Consider the following 22,400-nt stretch of genomic DNA (forward strand, 5'->3'; position numbering starts at 1 on the left):
GCCAATTGCTACCCATCCACTCACCTGCCTCTCCAGGTTCTGCAAGCATCCATCTCAAGCCAGGCAGCCCTCTCGCTCACCTCTGATCCATCAGTCATTTCCCTATACCCATCTTCTCTATATCTATCTACGTAACCATCCATCCATCCATCCATCCATCCATCCATCCATCCATCCATCCATTTGCCCATGGTAATTCACTCTCTGGGACTATAGGTCCGGACTCTCCAGGCACAGTATTCAGCCCCACCAGGATTTCCCCACCTCCAAGTAGTGGCATTCAGGGAACACCAGGCAGGACCTGGGTGGGGTGGCGTGGGATGCATGCTTCCTCTCCTCCCCTCCTGGCGTAGGTGGAGATCATCAGCACAGCCACAAAATCACAGCCAGGGCAACGTTACTGAAAGCAGCTGCCCAGCACAGGGCATGGCCTGGGTTCACTGCTGCTACCCTTTAATTGAGTTATTTGGTGACCACTTGCCATTGAATTGTGTCATTTGGTGACCACTCCCTGTCTGCATGTGTCTAAGCTGCTTCTCCGTGGCATGTGTCCTCAGGGGCCTGAGGATGTCACATCTGCATGTTCTGATCTCTTCCTGCCAGCTTGTAATGGGCTACATTCCCCGTTCACCTGCCAAGGACAAGGCTCTGTGGCAGGCACTTGGGGCAAGGGGAGGGCAATGGTGGAAACGAGTCAGACAAGATCCCCGCCCTCCAAGACTTTACAAGGAACTGGGGACCAAGAGCAGAAGGCCATCACCACACACAACCTTTTGTAAGCTGTGAATAACATTTCCCCATTCTGGGGTCTTGCTCAGCACTGCTCTCAGGTGGTAGCTGGTCTCCAATCACTTTTCCATTACAGAAATCGATAACTTGAATTACTCCAAAATAACTAGACCCTTCATGCCCCTGCAAAGCTAATTTTTCTGTGTCTGCATTTGCCCACGTGCTTCTGTCTGCGTCTGAAATCTATCTGTATGAGTCAATCCAGGTAGAACGGAGTCTTTCGTCTGACTGTGACACACTGGCAGAATGAGAGCGGGATTTGCGTTGGACACTTAGGTCCAAGTCTTGGCTCTGACACTTACTAGCTGTGGGTGCTTGTCAAGCTGCCTAACCACCTGGAACATCCGTTTCCTCATCTATAAAATAAGGATTCAAATATAACCACCCACCAGAGGGTTAGAGAACTAAATGGCATACTAACGTACACTAATATTCATGGTATATATCAGAGAATCAGTGATTCCTTGGATACATATCTGTTTATTCTGTGTAAGACTCTGAAACCTGGCTATAAATCTGTATCACGAGGACACCATATAATAAGGTCCAAGTGTAACTTCAGCAATAACAACAGTATCTTACATTGGAGAAACAAAGGTGCATTCTCATAATGCTCTCATTTTACAAATGACAAAGCTGAGACTTGGGACAGTTCAGTGAATTCCTGAGGGTCCACGGACCCGTGCAGCCCTCTGGTCACCTCATAATCTTCCATCTCTGCCCTCATCCCTGATTCGAAACCATAAGTCTCAGCGCAGCTTCAGGATGCTGCCCGCCAAGTTCAGCCATCCAGCAGATGCTGAAAAGACAGGCCTTATAAAACAGCCTCTTAGAGGAAGAGCTGTGAGCTCGGCACAGTCTGCCCTCGGTGCTGCCAAGAGAATAAATCCTCCCACAGTTGCCTGAGAAGGGTCATGTGGGAACCTCAAAAGGCGAGACTCCGAAAGGAAGGAAAGAAACTGACATTACCGAACTCCTATTTCATGCCAGGCATATTCAGGGCGAGTTTCTCACTGACTCCTTAAAACCAGTTGTTCTCAACCTCCTGCGGGGTGGGGGTGGGGCTCACATATCCCTTTGAGAATCTCCTGAAAGCTATAGATTATCTTCCCCCGATATAGTCATTTTTCATACATGGGCAGAGGGTCAAGGGTAAGAGCTCCAGGTATAAACCTGGGCTGTTTTAAGAGTTTCTTAAGCTCTAAGGACCTTCTTTTTTGGACGTCCCACCCCCATCATATCAAATATTTTCATATATATCCACAGCCCATATTAAATTATACACACACACACACATTGAGTTGAATTGCTGTTGACTGTCTGACACAATGTTATATTTTGTAGATCTGTAATGAATTATTAATTTCAATTTTGTGATTTCTTTTCCTATTTTGGAGCCAATAAACTTTTTTGGTAAATTTCGTTGACATGTATCGTACGTACAGAAAAATACACAAATCTTAAAGGTACAGCTCAATGAATTCTCACGAAGCGAGCTCATCTGTACAACTAGCACTCTACTCAAGAAACACCGTCATGAGGAGCCAGAAGCCCGCCAGGCCACCTTCCTTCACTGCACCCCACCCCAGGGCAGCCGTTCTCCTGACTTCTAATGCCATAGATTAGTTTTGCCTATATTAAAATTTTTTATAGGTGAAATCTTAGAAGTCATACTCATTTTGTGTCTGGCTGCTTTCCTGGAACCCATAAACATTTTATTCACCTGTCAGACATTTTCAGAGGCCTGTGCAAAGCTCATAGGCTCTAACTACTGCCCAAACCAGGGTCTCTCGACCTTGCCTTTACACTAGAACCTCCAGGGGAACTTTGCAAAACCCTGATGCCCAGGCTGCTCCCCAGAACAGTGAAATCTGGGGACAGGACCAGGCATCCGTGGTTGTTCTTGCTCCCCAGGTGACATCAATTGCAGCCAAGCATAAGAATCACAGGTCTAAGCAATTCTGTAAACTATTAGTATCCCTGTTTTGCAGCTAGGGAAACTGAGACTCCACCACAAGCTACTGCCAGAGCTCTAATTCAGGTTTGACTTAAAGTGGCATTTGCACTGATTTCATCCTTGGTGAACAGTAAAGCCAAAACCAGGTGGGCGTGCCTCCTGCCAAGACCCTCCTTGCTGTAAGTCCTTCAGAGCTGTGGAGAAGGGAGGTGGAGTTTCCCAGGCTACGGAGACCACCCCCTGTCCCCCCACCCCCTCGGGTGGGGGGGACACCCCCTGTCCCCCAACCCGCGCACACACACGCACACCCTCCAGGAGGAAGGAAGTACCCCAGAGGCTGGTTGTAAGGAGAAAGAGTCACCACCAAGTGGACTGTACCTTTGCCCGCGTCTCTGGAAGTCAAAATAAAGCCCTTGCAGGTGAGAGAGGCTGCTGGTTTATGGTTGGTGGGGAAGTTTCCCATAGCTGAGTAGCTCTGGCCCAGGCCACAGATTCTGGGGTGCAGTACACAATTCCGCCGCCCAGGGGCACCACGAGCTTCTCTAAACTGGTTTTCACACACCTACCTTTGGCCAAAAGGAAGCCAGAAAGTTGAGTCCCAGTGGCAATAAGAAGGGCCCAGCAGGCCAGAGCTGCCTGGGGGTTCCTCTGCTCCCCGGAGTCTGATGAAGCCTGTCTCTGCCTGACAAGGGGCATGCAGGCACATGGCTACAACCGGACCTAGGAAAGAGGCCACTTCCCCCATAAGTGAGCCAGAGAGGAAAGCCAGGCTGAAAGAAGCCACGCCAAGTGTGGCTTCTCCCTCCACCACCCTTCACCAGGCTACCCCTGTAGTCCCTTCATGCCCATGAGGGGCACAGCCCACCCACACTCCCACGATTCCCTGAGCTTGGAGGTAACCAGCGCTGCCTCGGAGCCCAGGCACAGCTTCAGGTCCTTCCCTGGGAGCTTGCCAAATCCTAACTCCAGGATGTCTGAGGACCGCAAGCTACTGAGGGGGTCTCTGAAGCCGGATCCATCATCTTCCCCACAGTCTGGAGCCTGACTTCCTAGATTCAAAGCCAAGCCAAGCTCTGCCACTTCCTAGTGGTGTCACTTTGGGCAAATTACTTAGCTTCTGTGAGCCTCTGTCTCCTCATCTATAAAATGGGAATAATCATAGTTCACACTACAGAGAGTTGTTGTGAGGATTGAATGACAAATTATGTAGAGTCTTAGCATAGTGTCTGGCACACATTAAGTGCTAAATAAATATTAGCCACTACTGTTTTATTATTACTAATGTAATGCAAAATATAGTCGCAAACAGGACAGAATGAACCTACCAGAACAGCCTCTGTTTTGACAATCCCCACATACCCCAGGTTTGAGAAGAGACAACGAGTCCAGCCTGCCCCGTGGCTGAGGCAAAAGCCCAGCTGCCCCTTAGGAACATGAAATAAGGCACTCCGAGACCCATTCAGCACCACCCAGAGAGAACCCCTCACCAAATCACCCAAAGGCTGGTGAGATTTTCTCTCAGCCCAAAGACTTAAATGTGTCACCCCAGCCTCCCGGCAGCCTCAGGCAACTTCCACCTGGATGCCATCCCCATAGTATCAAAGCAAGCACTGGGTCAGACCTTGGTTCTAAACTTGGCACTATCATCAACCAGCTGTGTGACCTGGGGCCAGTCACTCACCCTCTCTGGTCCTCCATTCTGCCTCATTTAGATGATCTTGAAATCCCCTCCCAGCTCTAGCCTATGGTTGTAGCAAAGCACAACCATATGTGGCACACAGTAAGTATTCAATAAATGTTACTTAGTTTTATAAAATCCAAGACAAAACTCTCCTAGGTTCCAGCACCACATACTTTTCTAGTCTTTAGAACTGAGTGAAGTGTGTGATCCAGCGCCTAACAGGGCCCAGCCCATGCTAAGAGCTCAAGGAATGGGTATTTATTGAATTAATTTATTACTTACTTTGACCTGGCTTTCAGTCCAACCTGTTCCCCGCCACTCAAGGCCGCAAGTGCCCCATGTAAACTATAGATTACAGATCTGGAATGTTTGCCTCCCCACCAGACCTCAAGCTCCAAGAACACAGGGTCTGTCCTGCGGTGTCAGGAACACACAGCCCTGCCTCCTCAGTGTGAGGTGGATGGGCAGCTGAGCTGCCCCTCCCTGTGATCCTGGGCCATGGAACTGGCCCCCCATCACCATGGGGGACAGAAGCAGCACAGAGCCTCTAGTTAGGCAAGTCCTTTTATTGAAAAAAGAAATAATAAAAGAAAAGGCCACCACATTACCTGTGCCCAGCCATTCCACGGGAGAGGCACAGGTCAGACACAAGGCCCAACCACACAGGGTGCCAGGGTGGGCCCAGGCCGGGTCCAGAGGTTTGGGGGTCTGTGGCGGAGCCCACTGAGATACAGCTCTCTGGGTCAAGTCTTGGACCAGGGCCCCTTAGGCTCAGGGGCTGGTCTGCCCTCTCCAGCTCTCTGGGAAGCACCTCCTTCCCACACGCTGCTCCTGTGTGCAAGAGAAAATCAGGCCCCTCTTTGGTTCCAGAAAGCTACCTGCAGTGGCTGGTCTGTCATCTCCACTTCTAGCACTTCTTGCCAGCTGAAGCAGGCAGGTTCCTTCTGTCCATCTTCAGGGCACCAGGATGGGGCAGCTTCCCTCCCACTGGTCCTCTGGGCCTCAGCAGGCAGGGACTCATTACCTGGACACCTCCATTTCCTTTCAAGAAAGGAGTTTGCCTTTTCCCCTGCTGGTTGCCAGCTCCTTTGAACATCCAAGGAAGGCTTGCTTACTCAGCCTGAGAGCGCCCCAGAGCCTGGGCTGGCTTAATATGTAGCATCTGCGGCCCTGTGGCCTTGTCGTGGGGCTGGGAGAGAGGCACAGAAGGCCCTGGAAGGTTGACTGCCCTCCTAGAACCCCAGCTTCTCTTCTACTAGAATGTACACAGTAGTCAGAAGATGGGGAGGACCTTCCAGGTGGGGGAAAGGCCAGGAAGAAGACCCAAGCTGGCAGCCCCAGGCACGGGGAAGCAGCATGAGGACATTTGTTTACAGGGGACAGGCCGGACCCGTGTAGGGAAGCAGCCAAAGACCATCACTCACGAAGACAAGACAGGATACAGAGAGGGGCAGTCATTGGCCTAGCAGCAAGGAACATACAAGTGTGCTCTCACACACATGTACACTCACACGTGTGTACACACACACTCACACAGGTGCACTCACACATGTACTCACCTACACATACACACGTGTATGTATGCAGTAGTGTGCTCACACAAATGCCTACACACGCACACACTTATGCTTACATACATGCAGGTTCTAATCTCAGGAACTTGGCTCCGGTTCTCGAGGGTCAATCCCCCCAAGGCCACATCTCTCCATGAAGCAGTTTTCCAGCCCCCCACAACCCCCCTGAGCCAGGCTGTGTGTTCCATGACCAGCACCTGGTGGCTTGCAAAGCCTCAGGAGTTAGATGCTTCTTGGCAAGGCCAAGATGGCTTCAGGCTTTGGGTGGAGAGCAGGGAAGCCACAGGTCTCGAAGAAGTCAGGAGGGGGGCTGAACAGCTCACCACGGCGCCCACAATCTGACCCCTCCCACCTCCCTAGACCTGGAATTCGGTGGACATAGGATCATAGGCAGAGGCCATGGGGTGGCGTCAGGAAGCACAGATTCTGGAAGACAGCTACGGGGAGCAAGGCCCCAAGGGGGAGAGAGTCCTGGTGGTCGAGGGGTTTGGGGTGAGAAATCATGCAGGATGGGAATTCTCTATGTGACAGACCTGGGCCCCCTCTGCGGTGTTGGGAGAAGAACCGCAGAAGAAAGAAGCCGTCCAAATTGTGTTGTCCCCACCCCCAGCCTCCATGTGACCCAGACCAGCCCCAGGGGGAAGAGCCAGGTCAGGAAGTGGACCGTCTTGCCAAGGGGTGGAGGGCAGGCGGCGGGGGTTGATGGCCCGCAGGAAACGCGAGGCCCGTCTCTCTCCCTCCCGCCCAGGTAGCAGGTGGGCCCAGCGAAGAATCAGAAGCGAGTGCTCTGGTAACGCAGCCGCCGCAGGTCTGCCAGGCCCTCTTTCCGGGCATACGCCTCCCTGCAGGGACTCTCGGCCAGTCACCGGGCCCCCGCCCCACCACCCCCGCCACTGCTGCTTCCGCTGCCGCTGCTGCTCCCGCTGCTGGAGCTGCCACTGCTGCACCGGTCTTCATAAATGGAGATCTCAATCTGGGCTGGCGTTAAGGAGGGCTGCCGGCTGCCAGCAGGGTGGACAGGAACCCACAATGGAGGCCAGGAGGGGAGCAGACGCAGAGCTGGTCCTGCTTTTTAGGCAGTAAGGACAGGGAGGCCTGGAGAGCTAGACCCCAAGCCCCTCTGTGCACGCACTCGGCTCAGTTCTGGAGATTGGTAGGCACGCACTTAGGATCAGGACCTTACATTCTAGGGGGTCTAATCACCAAATCCCAGGACACAGTGCACCCAGGAGGTGGTGCTACGATAAGGAACCTGCAAGGACTTCGGCGTCCTGAGTTCAAATTCCACCTGGCCCACTCTCCAGCTATGTGACTTTAGACCAGTCACTTCACTTATTGCCCGCCAGTGATCGCAGCTGTAAAATGGGGATAATAATAGAATCTTGGGGTTGTTGTGAGGCTTAAATGAAGTAACACGTGCCTGACATGTCATACAGGCTCAATAACCAGAAGCACGTCTCGCTGGGCTTTGTAGACATTAGAGCCTGGTATTTGTGTTTTCTTTATTCTTTCCTCTCAGTTTTCCAGTACAATTTATTTTTTAACCTTTTACTCTCACTGCGACTGACTGGGGGAGGAAAGTGTGCACACCTTGACCAGGTAAAGTGGGCAAACCTATAACCCACCCTCTGGCCAGCCTCCCACCAAGACCTCACTTTTTTCATCAGTTTCCATGGGACACTGGGACCTACCACAAGGGATTAAATGAGGATTATATGAGATGGTGGGCACGTAAATGTGAGCGGAGATTTGCATATTCCTTGACAGATAGTACAGCCTCCCCTCATCGTGAAAATGAGGCTCAACTCCTGGCTCTGGCGTTCACCAGCCGGGTGACCCTGAGGCAGTGATTTCACTACAGTGGGCTCATTATAAAGGGGAATAATAACAGTTCCCTACCTTCTAGGGCTGCTATGAGAATCACATGAATCCATAGTTTCAAAGCACTTAATATGATATCTGACATATATTAAGTACTGAGTAAATGCAGCTCAAGAAATAAAAGCAAACCCTGAGAGTCATGAACAGCACCAACAACTTATGGTGGGGCAGGGGGCATGGTGACGGGAGATGTGGAGAATCCTAGGAAAACCCTGAGCAGAGGTCTCTAGGGTGGTCCCACGTCCTAGCGGCCTCACCACAGACCCCACTGGTTGGCAGCCCTATGCTCCCCCACAGAACAGCCTGGAAGGATACAACCCTCATCCCTCGCTCCACAGGGTCCGTGAGCAGCAGACCTCGAGGGGCAAAGACCTTCTCATTCTGTTCCTGGATGTAGCGGGAAATCTTCTTGAGAACCTGCAAGGAGAGGGGCCAGCTGAGGATAAGGGTGCGGAGAGGAGCCCTGGGGGAGGGGACGCAGGGCAGTCCGGAAGGGAGCACCTTCTCGTAGTGGGTCTCCATGCAGAGGAAGATGAAGTAGGCCGTGGCACAGGCCAGGCAGCCCTCCAGGTAGGAGCTGCCCCCAATCTTCTCGGCCTCCGCGTAGAAGCTGTTGAGGGTCTTCACAGTCTCCTCAAAGAGCTGCCGCTCAATCTGGAGAGAGAGAGGGACAGGAAGCCAGGCCAAGGTCACCCTCCCTGGAGTGTGAACAGTCACAGGTTGGGGAGGGGGGGTGGCAGTGGTAGGGTCACACTAGCGTGGGGCAGCACACAGGTAAGACCAGAGAGGCTGCAGGTCCCCATGGAGCAGAAAGAGCCCTGGACTGGGCCTCAGGAGACCTGGGGTTCAGTCCAGACTTGGCTGTCAAGCTTTGTGACCTTGGACTAATGACTTAGCTATTCTAGCCTTAGTTTCCTCATCTGTAAAATGGGAATAAGAATGTCTACTTGACTTCCCTTGGAAACAGGAAACTCCTATGATATCCTAGATGTGAACATTTTCTGCTGCGGATCAGATAAGAACTCCAGTGACTTTGTCCCCTCCATTTTGATGGCTGTGAGAGAGCTCAGGACCAAATTGGCAGGGGGCTCTCTATATTTAGATGGGACTTCAACTGCATGATACTGATTGGGTGAGACCTCAGGAATGTCTCCAGGAGGAGGCACTTCCTTCTAGCCAAGAATTTACATAGAGTGTGACAGCCCGTATGTTTGGACAACTGGGAAGCTGTCCTGCCTGCATGCATAATCCTGATAGCTACTATTTATTCAGCACATTCTAAGTGCCAGGCACTTTTTATGTATTCTTTCACTTAACCCTCATAACAATTCTATCAGAGAAGTACAACTATCGTCCCCATTTCACAAGGGAGGGCCACTCGAAGCTCTGTTCTGTGATCCAGGAAACCATCATCCCTGGCCTCTTAACTGGTCTCCTGCCCCAGCCCAGCCCAGTGAGCCTGTTAAAGTCAGATCAAGTTACGCCTCTGATCAAGCGCTTCCCAAGTTTTTCCATCTATCTCCAAGTAAGGTCCAGGACGTCCTGATAGCGCCTGGCCCTGCGTTCCCTCTGAGCCCTTCTCCTTCCCTCCTCCTCACTCAGTCCCCACTTCAGCCACACTGACCCCTCTGCTGCTTCCTGAAAATGCCACAAGTCCTTTGTGCCTGTGGCCTTGGCTGCAACACTCATCCCCCAGACCCCACACTGCATGAGCTGCTGAATGAAAGGATCCGGGTCTGCCCTCTGCCCTCCCCCAAATGCAGGCCACTTCTACAGCAGCCAGGGCTGAAGGCTACATACATCCCCAGAACCAGGAGCAAAACTCAGCAGAAAGAACGGATGCCTTGCAAGGGGCCAGTGGTCCATGAGACACCCGAGAAGCTGAGTCTGGAGGAAGGGGCTGTGAGGGGAGCCCTTGGTTGATAGCCTAGGCATCAGGATTTTTAAAAGTTCCCTAGAAAATACTTATGTGCAACTGGAGTGGAGAATTGCTGCTAAAAAGTGGAGATTCCTGAACCCAGTCCAACAACTAAGCCAGCGTCTCTGATGACACCTAATATCATTCAACAGAACTCAGTAATGTACGTGTGAGTTTAACAAGCTCTTCGGGGATTCTTGTGCTAGCTACTGAAATTTGAGAGCTGCTGGACTAGAAACGCTGAAGTTTCTTCAGCTCTAACTTTCAGTGCGGCAACAACAAGACCATGTCAAGGATTTTTTTTTAACTCTTCCATGTGAAGTGGCTAAACAAGTTATGTGTCATATATTACCTTTATCCTGGAAAAAAAATACACTTAAGTAAGTCCCTCAGTTCCATCGTGGCCTATGTTCCGAGTTTGGAAAAAGACGTCCTTACCCGGCTGTCCAGTTCTGGGGGGAATTTGGTCTGGAACTGACAGATGGTCCCGTCACTGTAGTCTCTCTGGATAAAGACCTTGGTGGCCAGCGAGGCACTTCGCCGGAGCTCCTGCAAATTGTGGACCTGAGGAGACATAGAAAAGACACGCGATCCAGGTGGCCGTCCTGCTAGGCTTGTTCGAGACTGAGGGGTTGGGGAGATGGGCCTTTCAGCACTAAAATCAGGGAAGTTCCTGGCAAACGGGACAAGTTGACCACCCTGCAAGCGCGCCAGGAAGGCCACGAGGAAGCAGGACGGTGGCGTTACCCCAGGAGGGGCCTCAAGTGATCCAAGAAAAATCTGAGCCAAAATGAGAGATTCTGGAACCATCATCAGAGCCAGAAACAAATGTTAACAAAAGGAAAAGACTGCCTGGGGGCTGGCCCAGTGTCTTTCTCTCTGTCTGTCTCTCTCTGTCTCTGTCTCTGTCTCTGTCTCTGTCTCTGTCTCTCTCTCTCTCTCTCTCTCTCTCTCTCACACACACACACACACACACACACACACACACGGTGGGGACTTTCACACTTCCATTCATTCAGCAAGTATCACATGTTCACGACTTGTCAGGCCTTGGCTTCAGGAACCGAGCACTGAACAAGACTGAAGCCTCAAACCCTCCCAAATGGAGCTCACCGCAGGGCTGGGCGTGGGCAGAGGAGTACCTCATGTGCCCATGAACTCAGGGGGAGATTCAGGTTCAGGCCAAGTTATGGCACAGGTCAGAGACCCCCCCAGATGGTTTTCATGTCTGTGGTGCTCTTCTCACCATAGGAAAGAAGGGACCCACAAATGTCCAAGCCCCCAGAGAAAGTTGTGGATAAAGGGAGCTGAAGTCAGAAATTGAAGAAATTTCCTGCCCGGGTAGGGGGTAGGGGGTGGCTTCTGTCCCCTGTCCACACCTGGAGACTTGACATTGACACAGACTCTAGCATTTGAAGGGAGTGAGCTCAGTTCCACAGAAGAACAAGGCCTCTTTCTTTCATTTCCAGCCTCAGTCACCTACCTTCCAGACAAGCAACCCACTGGGTGAAATATGCCAGACATTAGAACCACGTGGAGACCAAGCCCCAAAGGCAGAATGAACACACAGCCAGTTCATCCTGTGTAATTAAGGTGAATTCATTCAGTCACTCCGCTTTCATTTATTGAGTCCCTACTATTGCCAGGCTCTAGGGATGCTGAGCAAAAGACAGTCTGTGAGTTCCAAGGAGGAAGACAAGTAAATATATAACGAGTTTGACTATGATAAATGCTACAGAGAAGTAACATCTTGCCCAGAAGCACTGACTCAGAAAGGCTTCCTGAGGTCTGTGCTGAGTCACAAAGGAAGGCCGTGAGTTGCCAGTGACCGGTGCAGGCAGTGGTGGGGAGAGGGAAAAGAAGACATCCCAGAGAGAGAGAGAAGCTTGGGCAAAGTAACAAAGATAGCAGAGAAGGCAGTCTACTCCAGTGACGAGAGGCAGATTTCAGCAAGAATAAAGTTGGTTTGCAGATCAGATAAAAACATTGGGAGAGTCCCTTTTTCTCCACAACCTCTCTAATACTTGTTATTATTTGTCTTGTTGATATTGGAGGGTCCTCAAAAAATTAAGAATAGAATTACCAAATGACCCAGCAAGCCCTCTTCTGAATACCTACCCAAAAAATTTGAAAACATTTATTCGTAAAGATATACATACCCCTATGTTCATTGCAGCATTATTCACGGTGGCCAAGATATGGAAATAATTGAAATATCCTTTGATAGATGATTGAATGAAGATGTGGTACATATATACAATGGATTATTACTCAGTCATAAGAAAAGATGAAATAGGGCCATTTGCAACAACATGGATGGAGCTTGAGATTATCATGCCAAGTGAAGTAAGTCAGACGGGAAAAGCCGAGAACCATATGATTTCACTCACATGTGGGATATAAAACTGAAAGCAACAAATGAACAAGACAAACAAACAAAAACTCACAGGCAACTGTGTGGTGGTTACCAGAGGGAAAAGGGGGTTGGGGAGAGATAGAAAAGGATAAAAGGGGTCAAATATATGGTGATGGAAGGAGAGTGACTCTGGGTGGTGAACACACAATGCAATATACAGATGATGTAATACAGAATTGTACACTTGAAACCTATGCAATTTTATTAATCAGTGTCACCCCAATATATATAATAAAATTTTTAAATAGGACATTGGGAGAATATAGAGTAGAGTTAGATTGAAAAGAGCTGGAGGGATTTCTGGAGGGGAGGATTTAAAATGGAAGATATTTACACTTGCTTCAAAGCTGGGGAAAGAACAAGCAGTAACAGATTGTCAGAGTGGTAGTAGGAGCAGGTAATTGGTAGATCAAGGAATCAGAGACCAACCACTATATGAGACTTGCCTAAATTCAGGTGAACCTTGCTCAACATAAGACACGTGACCCCTTATGTTGTGATCAGATTAAAGAATGTATAAGTGCTCTTCTAGCCTTAATAGCTCTTGACTCCTCTAATCAAGGTTTTAATTGAGGAAGCCCCTTTGACATCTACTAGGATCCTGTGATAACTGAAAAATAAAGAATGCTTTGCTAATATAAATAAGTTATTCATCAATGTGTCTGCTCTGCCTGGTTAAGGTTTCATACTGTTTTATTTTCTAAAGAAAAGGAAGGGGGTGTGGCCTTCCTCAGCCTTTCTAAACCAACTGACATGAGCCATTCGATCTTGAGGATGGATACCCCTAGCCCCAGAAAGATCCTTCTGGCAAGTTTGTGAGTGGTGCATGGGAAGTGGAAGTGACTGGGGTAGGGTGCCAATTGGAGGGATGAATATCTTTGTGGTAGTCCAGGGGAAAACTAAAGTGGGTCTAATTCCAGAAAAACGATGGCGGGAATGGAAAAAAAGGAAAAGAACCGTGCTTCAGTCATTCTGACATGGACTCAGCTCCCTCCCCTCCGACAGCCTCCTTTGTCTGAGCCTGAATGCGCCCATGCACTGCGTGCTACCACGAAGGTATGTGTCTCCAATGACTGGCTCGCTGTTGACCACAGCCACCTTCTCACCCTCCTAAGCACAGAGCTAAATTAATTCCCAGCCTCCCTTGAAGTTAGGTGTGGCTGCAGACTGAATGGAATGTGAATGGAAGTGTGATAAATGTCATTTATAGGCTTGGCTCATAAAAACCAGCCCCTCCTCTGTGCTCTTTCCCCTTCCACAGAAACCAAAGGAGCCACATGTTGAAGATGGCAGAACCACAAGTTGGAAAGAGCCTGAGTCCCTGCTTCACTACCTGGAGGAAATCCACCTGCTGATCAGGAATACCTGTCTGGGATTTTACTGCGCAGGAAATAAACCTCTATTCTATTATGCCATTAAGGGTGCTACCTTACAGAATACGTTCCCATTAACTCTTGGCTTTTACCCATGGGTTCTCAAAGTAGCCAGAGTGAGAGGGGACAACACCCTTTCCAACCCCAACATTATCCTGAGCCTTAGGACACTCTCCTGGCTCTGGGTGACTAGGGATGTGCTTCCCTTCCTGGAGAATGTTTGTGGGGTCTTGAGGAGTTGCTGGAGGATGGTATCAGACACGTCTTATGTGCCAGAGCCCTAGTTTCCCAGATCTACTTCGAGCACACACGTCACAGACTCATCTGTCATTGGTGAAGCGTAGGATTTAAGGCAAGGCAGGGTCTCCTGGCTCTCTCCATCCTTGGTGGCTCAGTTGTGAAGTACCAGAAAGCTCTGATGGAAAGATGGCCCACTGGCCAAGGAGCAGAAATCCTGGCCACATGACCCTGGCCACGTGACCCTGGAAAGTCTTCCCTTCTCCAGTCCTCCATTTCTCCAACTAGAAACTGAGAGGTTGGAATTAGGTCATTGCAAAAGCCCCTTCCAGCTTTGACATTCTAGAGGCCTTATCAAAGATTACGAATGCAAATGTGTACAGGGACTAAACATGTCAGGGGTCCAGGTGGGGACTGTAGCTAATTAAAGAACTCATGCCTTGTCTCAAGAAAACACCAGATCATGGCCACATGAGAACGTGTGCCCAGGTTGCAAATCTGACTGTGGGGACAAAGCCCCCCAAAAAAAACAGTTTCCAGGCTCTCGGCCTCACATAGAAAGGTGCTGGCTAGGGTGGTAAATGGCCATCAACTGTGATCAGATGGCCAGCAGCTGTGGCTAGTTGGCCGTCAGCTGTAACCCGTAAGCCATTGGCCAATAATATAACGGCTGTGGCTACGCTAGCAGAAAGAATGGGGGCTAGCGAGAAGATGGTGGCTGGCAAACGCCGACTGCTATTAGGACGGCGGGTTGCAGATTATGTAGATCCTGCTTCCTGTGTCTCCAGCCCAGCCGCCAGCGAGAATATAGTGGTTTGACTCCTCTATCTATGGCTCCGTGGGTGTTCCTTTTTGGCCTCACCATGTCCTGCGTTCTTATGCGGGGAGCGGGAGTTGAGACCCCGCAGGCCGCCCCGCCGGACACCCGGCATGACACTGACTTTTAAAGAAAAGCCATAAATCCAGGTTTTCTTAACATCAAATATCCTGATTTTCAAATGTTTCCAATCGTGTGTTTTTTTACATCTATAAGTACTAAGCAGACCACAGAAGGCACACCTGTGCACCAGAATTGTTCCTAAAGCTGTCAGTTTAAGACATATGGATTCCCATTGCTGGGACCCTTGGACCAGAGCTAGAGCCAGGCTCCTGGCCATTCCCCAGCTACTGAACTTTCAGGAAGCTGGCAGGGGTTTTCAGCCAAGATCCGTGATACTCTGAAATCACTCTCCCAGAACATGGACACACCTTTCTGAAAGGTCACAGCTTCTGTGTCTCCTCTGGCCAGTTCCCCCTGGGCAATGCCTCTCAGACACCTGGGCTGCTCATCCACTTCTCACCTTCCTCAGTTCTCCCCTATCTCCCATCACCATCCCCAGCCTGCTGACAGCCGAGTGAGGACAGAGCCAACAGGCATTTCAAGAGAAAGAAAAAGAAAATCAATGGTGAGATCTGCGGGCACCTACTTTCAAACTGCAGTGTAATAGGGAGGGGGAGGCGGCCTGGAGGATGGGTACCCCAGGTCCCACATTTAGGGCCTGTACACCTGACAGAGCGAACCTGGCAGAGGTGGGGGGCGGGGAGCAAGCAGGTGAGTACTCCTAGGCTTGGCATGCCTTAGACACACAGAACGCCTCATAGGGGCCACATCTCCATCCTCATTAGAAACAGCTGATTCCGGAGGACACGTTTGAGAGTCAACTCAGGAATCAGAAGACTCAGCTGGTGAGCCAACACCATGCTTCCTGGCTGGGCTGTGGAGGATGAGTGAGGCCCATGAGTCACAGGCAGCCAAGCCAAGCCTCAGGAGGGGAACCTGGGCACAAGGCCTCCCTGCTTCTCAGCCTAAGGCACAGCCCAAGCCCAACCCATTGTCTGCAGTTGTTAATTCCATGTCTCAGTGATCAAACCTCCAAATGTCCTGCTTGGATAATGCTACTCGGGTGCATTTTAAAATCCCTTAGGGGCCAAACACCAACACTTGTAGAAGAAGCCCCTCCAAGCCAGGCATTTCCTAGCTGTCTTTGGTCGTCTGGGCAGACACTTCTCCCAGTGACATACATTTGCAGAGGTTTGTCACTCAGGAAATGGGCTCATCACAGTTTTCCAAATGAGGTCAGTGGATCAGTCAGGAGCCATAGTCCCTGCTCTGAGTTCCTTACACACGCCCCTCCCCGAATGCTAAGTCCTAAACAGAAAGCCGGAAGCAGAAAGGATCCAGTTACCATGCTTTCCATCCAGGGATACAGGATATCTGATCTTTCTCAATTCTGTCTTTCTTTCTTGCTCTCCCTCACTGTCTCTCTCCCTCCCTCCTTGTCTTTCTCCCTCCCTCCTTTCCCCTCTCTTCCTCTCCTCCTCTCCAAACACCTTCTGCTGGAGCTGAAGACTTCCCAATCAGAATCCTACTGGAATGGGCACAGGAGCTTAGCATGAGCTTTTCCTTCTCTCAACATTAACTCATTCCTAACATTAAAAACAGCCTGGGAGAATGACTCACTCTGCAGCCCAGATAGTGTACACATTCTGTGCCTTGGCAGAGCTAAGGTTTCCTCCGTCAGTGTTGCCATTAGAGTCCACCCAAGGCGCAACTGGGAAATGGGCAATGATTGCTCTCAGCTCTCCATCCCTTCTGGGCATCCCTCTGTCTATCTGCCCTCAAGTTGACCCAGCCAGGCCAGTCAGGAGGCCTGAGTCCTCACACTCCGGCCCTTCCTGAACTCCTTTCACCTCTTCCCCATGAAAGGCTCATGTCAACACCCCTAGTGCTCTCCTATCTATTGGGCAATACTATTGGCTAATTGATACACCTGGAAGCAGCAGAAAAGTCACCAGCCAGAGAGGCAGAAGACTCAAGTTCCAGTACTGGCCTTGCCACTTTTTAGCCATATTTTCTTGGGTAAGTCTCAGCACTCCAGTTGCATCATCTGTAAATGAGATAATGATGCCTTCCTTGGCTCCGTCACAGGGCTCGGACAAACTTCTGAGCCTCAGTTGTTTTTGTTAATTGAGCATAATAACACCATCCTTGCCCACTTCACAGGGCTGCTCTAAGGCTCAAAGGAAATCACGCATGTGTTAGTGCTTTGTACACAGTTAAGTGCTCGATTCACAGAAGTGTTATGAGTAGAGCCTCTCCCAGGGAGAGTCACACATGCAGCCTCCTGGAAACACTGCCTTAACCTGGAGATGTGATCCTACTGGTTGGAATCTGGGAAGCATAGCAGACCTGAGAGGGAGATATGCTGGGATAGGTGGGCCTCTTGGAATCTGTCAGATCACATCACAAGGTGGCCACCTTCTCTGCCACACTGCGAGCCCAACTCTGCCCATGTGGCTGAAGTTTCCCCTTCCTGCCCAACACCAGCAGCCTCTGCTGCAGTCTGGAAGCCCTGTCTGGAAGGTGACCAGCTCCTTGGCCATTTTTCTTTTGTTCGTCCTGCTCTTCGCAGTGTCTTTGACACTTTCTGAGCACTCTGCATCCCTCCATGCTAGAAACCAAGCTGCGTGAGTCTGCTCAGGGCTTGTCCCCTCCCAGGGTACAGGGGGCAAGCTCTCCCAACTAACCCTATGCCTTGTCAGAAAGCTGAGTGACGCCACGCAACTGCACCTTGTTCTGTGGTGGTGACAACAGCAGAAAAACAACAATAACATTTAGTATTGATGTCACACTGTTCACCAGCATGCCCAGAGGCACTATTAGAATCATTCAGAAGCCTCTGCTGCCCGCGTAGCTTGGGTTCCAGCTAGGCTGGAAATGGGGAAACACCGCAAAAGAAGTCAACGTCAGAACCAAAAGACACTGGTGCCCTGGGTTCCACTCTACAAATTCAAAGAAACTTTGAGCTCTACTGCTGACACGCTATGTGAGTATCAAATAGATCTTCCCCTTCTCCGTGTGTTACCTGTACCGCTTATTAAGTGGGAACATAAAGAGCTCTGTTTCCCTCATGAAATGAGGGAGTAGAGGAGGTAGCCCCGATCTCTTAAGCATTGCACATAGATTCTGCCTTCCGCCAACAGGTCCCTTGGTTCAGCTTTCAAGTCCCTTGAAGGTGACACATCTAGAGGCACGCCCTGAAAAAGGAAGCCCCTCCCATCAAAAACAGGAGAAATGTGGACACCCTGGTATAGGAAACTCGAATGGGCTGAATAAGCAAGAAAGGGCGACATGCAAACGTGGGGCTTGGTGCAGGCAGCTCATTACAACCCAACCATTTGGGGTTTGGGCCTAAGGATTCCTTGTCCTCTTCCGACCCCCAGAAGGAAATGCTGATGTGGTGGGAGGTCTGTCATCCCTTAGCCAGGTTTCTGGGCTCAGAAGCTGGATGGCTGCACCACACAGCAATAGCAGCCAGCCGCATTCCCTCTCCTAAAACAGGCGCAGGCTCATTTCTGACCCTGTAGGGACGAGGTTTCAGGATTGGGGGTCCAGGGGGCAGGGAAACCCCAGCTGAGGCCCTGGAGCAACCCTTGCGCTAGTGCCAACAAGTGGCACGGACAAGCTTCAGGACTTAGATAGGGAAGATTGACACGCCCGGGATGAGATGGCTCTTACGAGAAGCCTCTCTCTTCCACCCTTCCACTCGGATTTCCACCCCTTCCCGCCGGACCCTACCCAGGAATCCACCTCCTCCCACCCTGCCCCTCCCCCCTCACCCCCACCCCATCTCCTTTCCCGCCCAGTACGCCCCTAGCGGGGATCTGCTCCCTCCGCAGTCGGGCACTGCCGGAGGCCCGGGTGCTCGCCCCCTACCTCGGTGGCCATGTTCCGGGGGCGCTGAGCGCTCCGAGCCTGCGGAGGGGCCAGTCGATGGGGGGGCTGTCCACGGTGCTGACTCGGGGGGTAGGTGGGCTGGCGGCGACAAGATGGGGCCCGGGCGCTGTCCGCGGTGCTGCTGCGGACGCCGCGGGCCCGGGCGCGGGGAGGCCGGGGGTCCTCGGCGCCTAGGTCCTGGGGACGGCGGCTGTGCTGTCCGCGGTGCTGCTGCGGGCCGGCGAGGCCGCGCCCGGGGCTCTTCGCCGGGATCGCCGGCTGCCACTGGTCCTGCAACGGCCGAGTTTTTCTTTGACAGCGGGCGGCAGGGGTGGGGGCGGCGGGGGAGGAGGGGCCAGGCGGCTCCGCGGACCCGGCGGGGGCAGCGCGGCCCCCAGACTCCAGCGCCCGCCCGCCCGCCCGCCGGAGAGGATCCCCTCCCGCCCCGCCTGCAGGCCCCGCCTCTCCTGCCCGCCCTTCCCCCTAGTAAGAGCGCCTGGAGCTCGCGCTCTCGCTGCAGCCGCCTCCGGGGACTGACACAACGAGGATAGGGCGGCAGCACGGTTCTGGGGCAAGACAATGCAGCCTGCGGAGGCTGAGGGTCCTCACCTCGCTCAGGCCCCCGGCTGCGGCCTGTTTACCTTTCCTACACCCCTCCCCCACGGTGGGCCAGGCTGCCTCTTCCGTATATTTTTTTCTTCTTCCTCTCCTGTTTCTTCTCTGTGCCCCCCTCCCCAGGCCTGCACGGACGTTCCCTCCTCTACCTCTCTCCTTTGCACTGCCTTGAAACCTATTAGCTAGACGAGGAGGCTGCAGACCGCAGAGACTCATGTCCCTTCTTTAAATACGCCCGCATTTCATCCCCAGGATACCCTAGGGTCCCTTCTTTCAGGAAGTTCCAGGATCGAAGCCAGGCTCTCCTTGCTGCTCTTCCTGGCCCTGGCCCCACCCCCCTTTCCTCTCTCCTCTGAAATCCCAGTTTACACACACAGCACCACTCAAAACCCACAAGCAGATGGTGCCAAACTGGTATGCCCACTCTCCAAGGATGACAGGTCTGGCCCTGGTGCTGCTTCCACATTTTCGACATCACGCCTTCTTACCAGATCACTTCTCTATTTGCTTAATAAACAAAAAGGAAACATCAACACAGGTGCTTTTTTTACACACCCATGATACCCCTTGTTCGCTTTGAGGGGAAGCTGGGTGTGGCCCGCAGCCGCTCACTGCTGCCTTAGGGTCAAAAACAGCCACCTACACAAAAGGAGAGGCGGGCAGCCAGGAACCTGGGCTCTGACTCAGACTTTGCTGGCTGTATGACCTGAAGCAAATGCTTCACATCTGAGCTTCTTTCTGTAAAATGAGTGTTGGATTTCACCAGACTATTTCCAGAGCCCTGTCTTCCTTTTTTTTTTCCCTTCAACCTTTTATTTTGAAATTTTTAAACATATAGAAAAGTTGAAAGACTAACACAACTATACTGTCCACCTAGCTTCAACAGTTGTTAACATTTTGCCATATTTGCTTGATACATAAGATGTAGAACACAGAGATAGATTTGGCTAAATTACTAGAAAGTAAGTGATAGATATTGTGAGATTTTATTCTGAAACACTTCATCATGCATCACCTAAGAATAAGGACATTCTCCTACCTACTCACAATATTATTATCACACCTTTAAAGATGTCATATCATCTAATATTCTAGGATAGGTTATTGCCTGTAAAACACATTAATAGCAATGACCCCTCAGAACTTGCCCCTAGAACCTTTCATTTTTAATAGCCAACATTGATTGAGCACTTACTATGTGCCAAACCATCTACTATGTACTTTTATTATTCCCACTTTACAAAGGAGGAAGCTGAGTAAGTTGCCCAGGGTCATGTCACATGCGAAGAGGAATGGAGACAGGCGTCAAACACAGGCTGTCAAAAACCAGGGCCTGTGTGGTTGATCTTCCAGACTGTACTGCCTCCCTCCGGCATCTGCTAGACCATAAACTAGCAGAGCAGTAAACGCTTCTCCTGTTGTGTATTCCCAGATGAACACATTGAGTCCCCGAGAATATATGACATGCCAAAGTAGTTCGTGGCAGATGTTTTGTTCCACCTTAGAGTTTGACAAATGATTTGGCATCAAGGAGCACACTGAAAATAACTGTGTATCCCATGATGGACCACTGGTAATAAATAAATGCGTAATCTAATGATCTCTACGTACACCTCTCCTGGTTTCTCACACTGGATTTTGATCATATTAATTGGACAACCATCTGGAAACCACACTCTTCACCTGATGGCAAGAGACCTGGGTAAGTTTATTTAATAAATCCATTCATTGAATGTATATTTGTTGAACAAGTACTATGTATCAGGCACTCTTCTACGAGCTTGGGATACAGCAATGACTAAATGTATAAAGATTCTGTTCTTATTGAATTTACATACATAAGGTGCCAAATATATATATACACACATTTTAAGAAAGGAAAAAAACTGTATTAAAACTATGCTGAGAGTAACCACTTTGAGCACCTCTTGTAATTGCAGAAGTCAAACGTGATTTGTATTCTTCTTTTGTTATCGGTATATATTGAGTATTACAATTTTAATACAGCTTTTTCCTTTCTTAAAATGTGTATACATTCTTTGGCACCCTCTGTATTGATGGGGGTAACCATCAATAACAGATTGGCAAATAGTATAGAATACGTCAAAGTATGATCATTCCTAGGACGAAAAGTAAAGTATGGTAATGAGAGAGTGTGTGTGTGTGCGATGGTATTTTAGAAAGAACAGTCAGGGAAAGCCTTTTTGATAAAGTGAAGTTTGAAAAGAGGCCTGAAAGAAGTGAGAGAACTTAACACTCCGATACCAGAGGGAAGAGTGACAAAAATTAAAGGACAGAGTACAAGGGCCCTGAAGCAGGAGTGAGTTTAGCCTGTTCAAAGAATAGCAGGGAGACCCGTAACTAGACTGGAGCGGGCAAGGGGAAGAGAGATGGGAGTGAGATCACAGAGACAGGAGAAGCCAGGTGCTAACGTGCTTGCAGCCCCTAATAAGGACTTTGGATTCCATTCAGCAAGTGAGATGATTTAAAGTAGGGGCTTGGCATTATCTAATTGCAGTTTTTAAAAGATTATTCTGGATGCTAGGATTGGGGAAGGCAAGGATAGAAGAAATAAGACAAATAAAGAGGTCATTAGAGTAGTCTGGGCAAGATATGGTAGTGGCTTAGACTAGGGTAGGAGTAGTGGAGGTGATGAAAAGTGGCCAGACCCTAGATATAATTTGATGGTAATGCCAACAGGATCTGTGAATAGATTGGGGTTATGGTATGAAACAGAATCAGAGATGACTCCAAGTTGTGAAATCTGAGCCACCGGAAGGAGTTGCCATTTATTGAGCAGGAAAGACTAAGGGATGAGTAGGGATGGAGAATACAGAGCTTTGGATGTTTTTAGTTGATGTAGGTTTGAAGTTTGATATGCATGTAAGTAGAGTAGGTAGTTGAGATTCAGGAGAGAGGTAGAGGGTTGGAAATATAACTTCAGGAGTCATCAGTATGTGAATGACATTTAAAACCATGGGACTTGATGAGATCATCTATGGAATGGGTATAGCTACAAAAATTGTCCAAGAACTGATTCTGCACACTTTGTTACTTGCAGGTTGGGAAGACAAAAGGAGACTGAAAGGAGTAACCAGCGAAGTAGGAGGAGATCCAAGAGGGAGTGGTGTCCTGGAGCCAAGCAAGAAACCTGGTAACAGAGCCTTACCTGCTGTGCTCAGTCCTGCTCACATGTAGAATAA

At 50.2% G+C, this 22,400-nt stretch overlaps 1 protein-coding gene across 5 annotated transcripts in view; it reads right to left on the reverse strand.

The window, feature by feature from the left end:
- Positions 1 to 4,978: 4,978 nt before the first annotated feature.
- The window catches only part of GOLGA7B (golgin A7 family member B), a 33,311-nt gene continuing 15,889 nt past the window's right edge, over positions 4,979 to 22,400 (reverse strand). For 3 of the 5 annotated variants that reach the window (XM_081074055.1, XM_081074053.1, XM_081074054.1), the window contains exons 2-6: positions 18,583 to 18,873; positions 10,239 to 10,364; positions 8,384 to 8,536; positions 8,198 to 8,299; positions 4,979 to 6,974 (exon numbers count right to left, since the gene is read on the reverse strand). In XM_081074055.1, the coding sequence (XP_080930181.1) occupies positions 6,864 to 6,974; positions 8,198 to 8,299; positions 8,384 to 8,536; positions 10,239 to 10,364; positions 18,583 to 18,594 (504 nt within the window). In that variant the 5' untranslated portion in view covers positions 18,595 to 18,873 and the 3' untranslated portion in view covers positions 4,979 to 6,863. Of the gene's footprint in view, positions 6,975 to 8,197; positions 8,300 to 8,383; positions 8,537 to 10,238; positions 10,365 to 18,582; positions 18,874 to 19,191; positions 19,299 to 19,454; positions 19,511 to 22,400 lie in introns of those variants that run through there. The other 2 variants (XM_081074057.1, XM_081074056.1) reach the window with 2 other exon arrangements.

The sequence above is a fragment of the Rhinolophus hipposideros genome (assembly GCF_964194185.1).
Source record: "Rhinolophus hipposideros genome assembly, chromosome: 15".
In the NCBI taxonomy this organism is placed as follows: Eukaryota; Metazoa; Chordata; class Mammalia; order Chiroptera; family Rhinolophidae; genus Rhinolophus; species Rhinolophus hipposideros.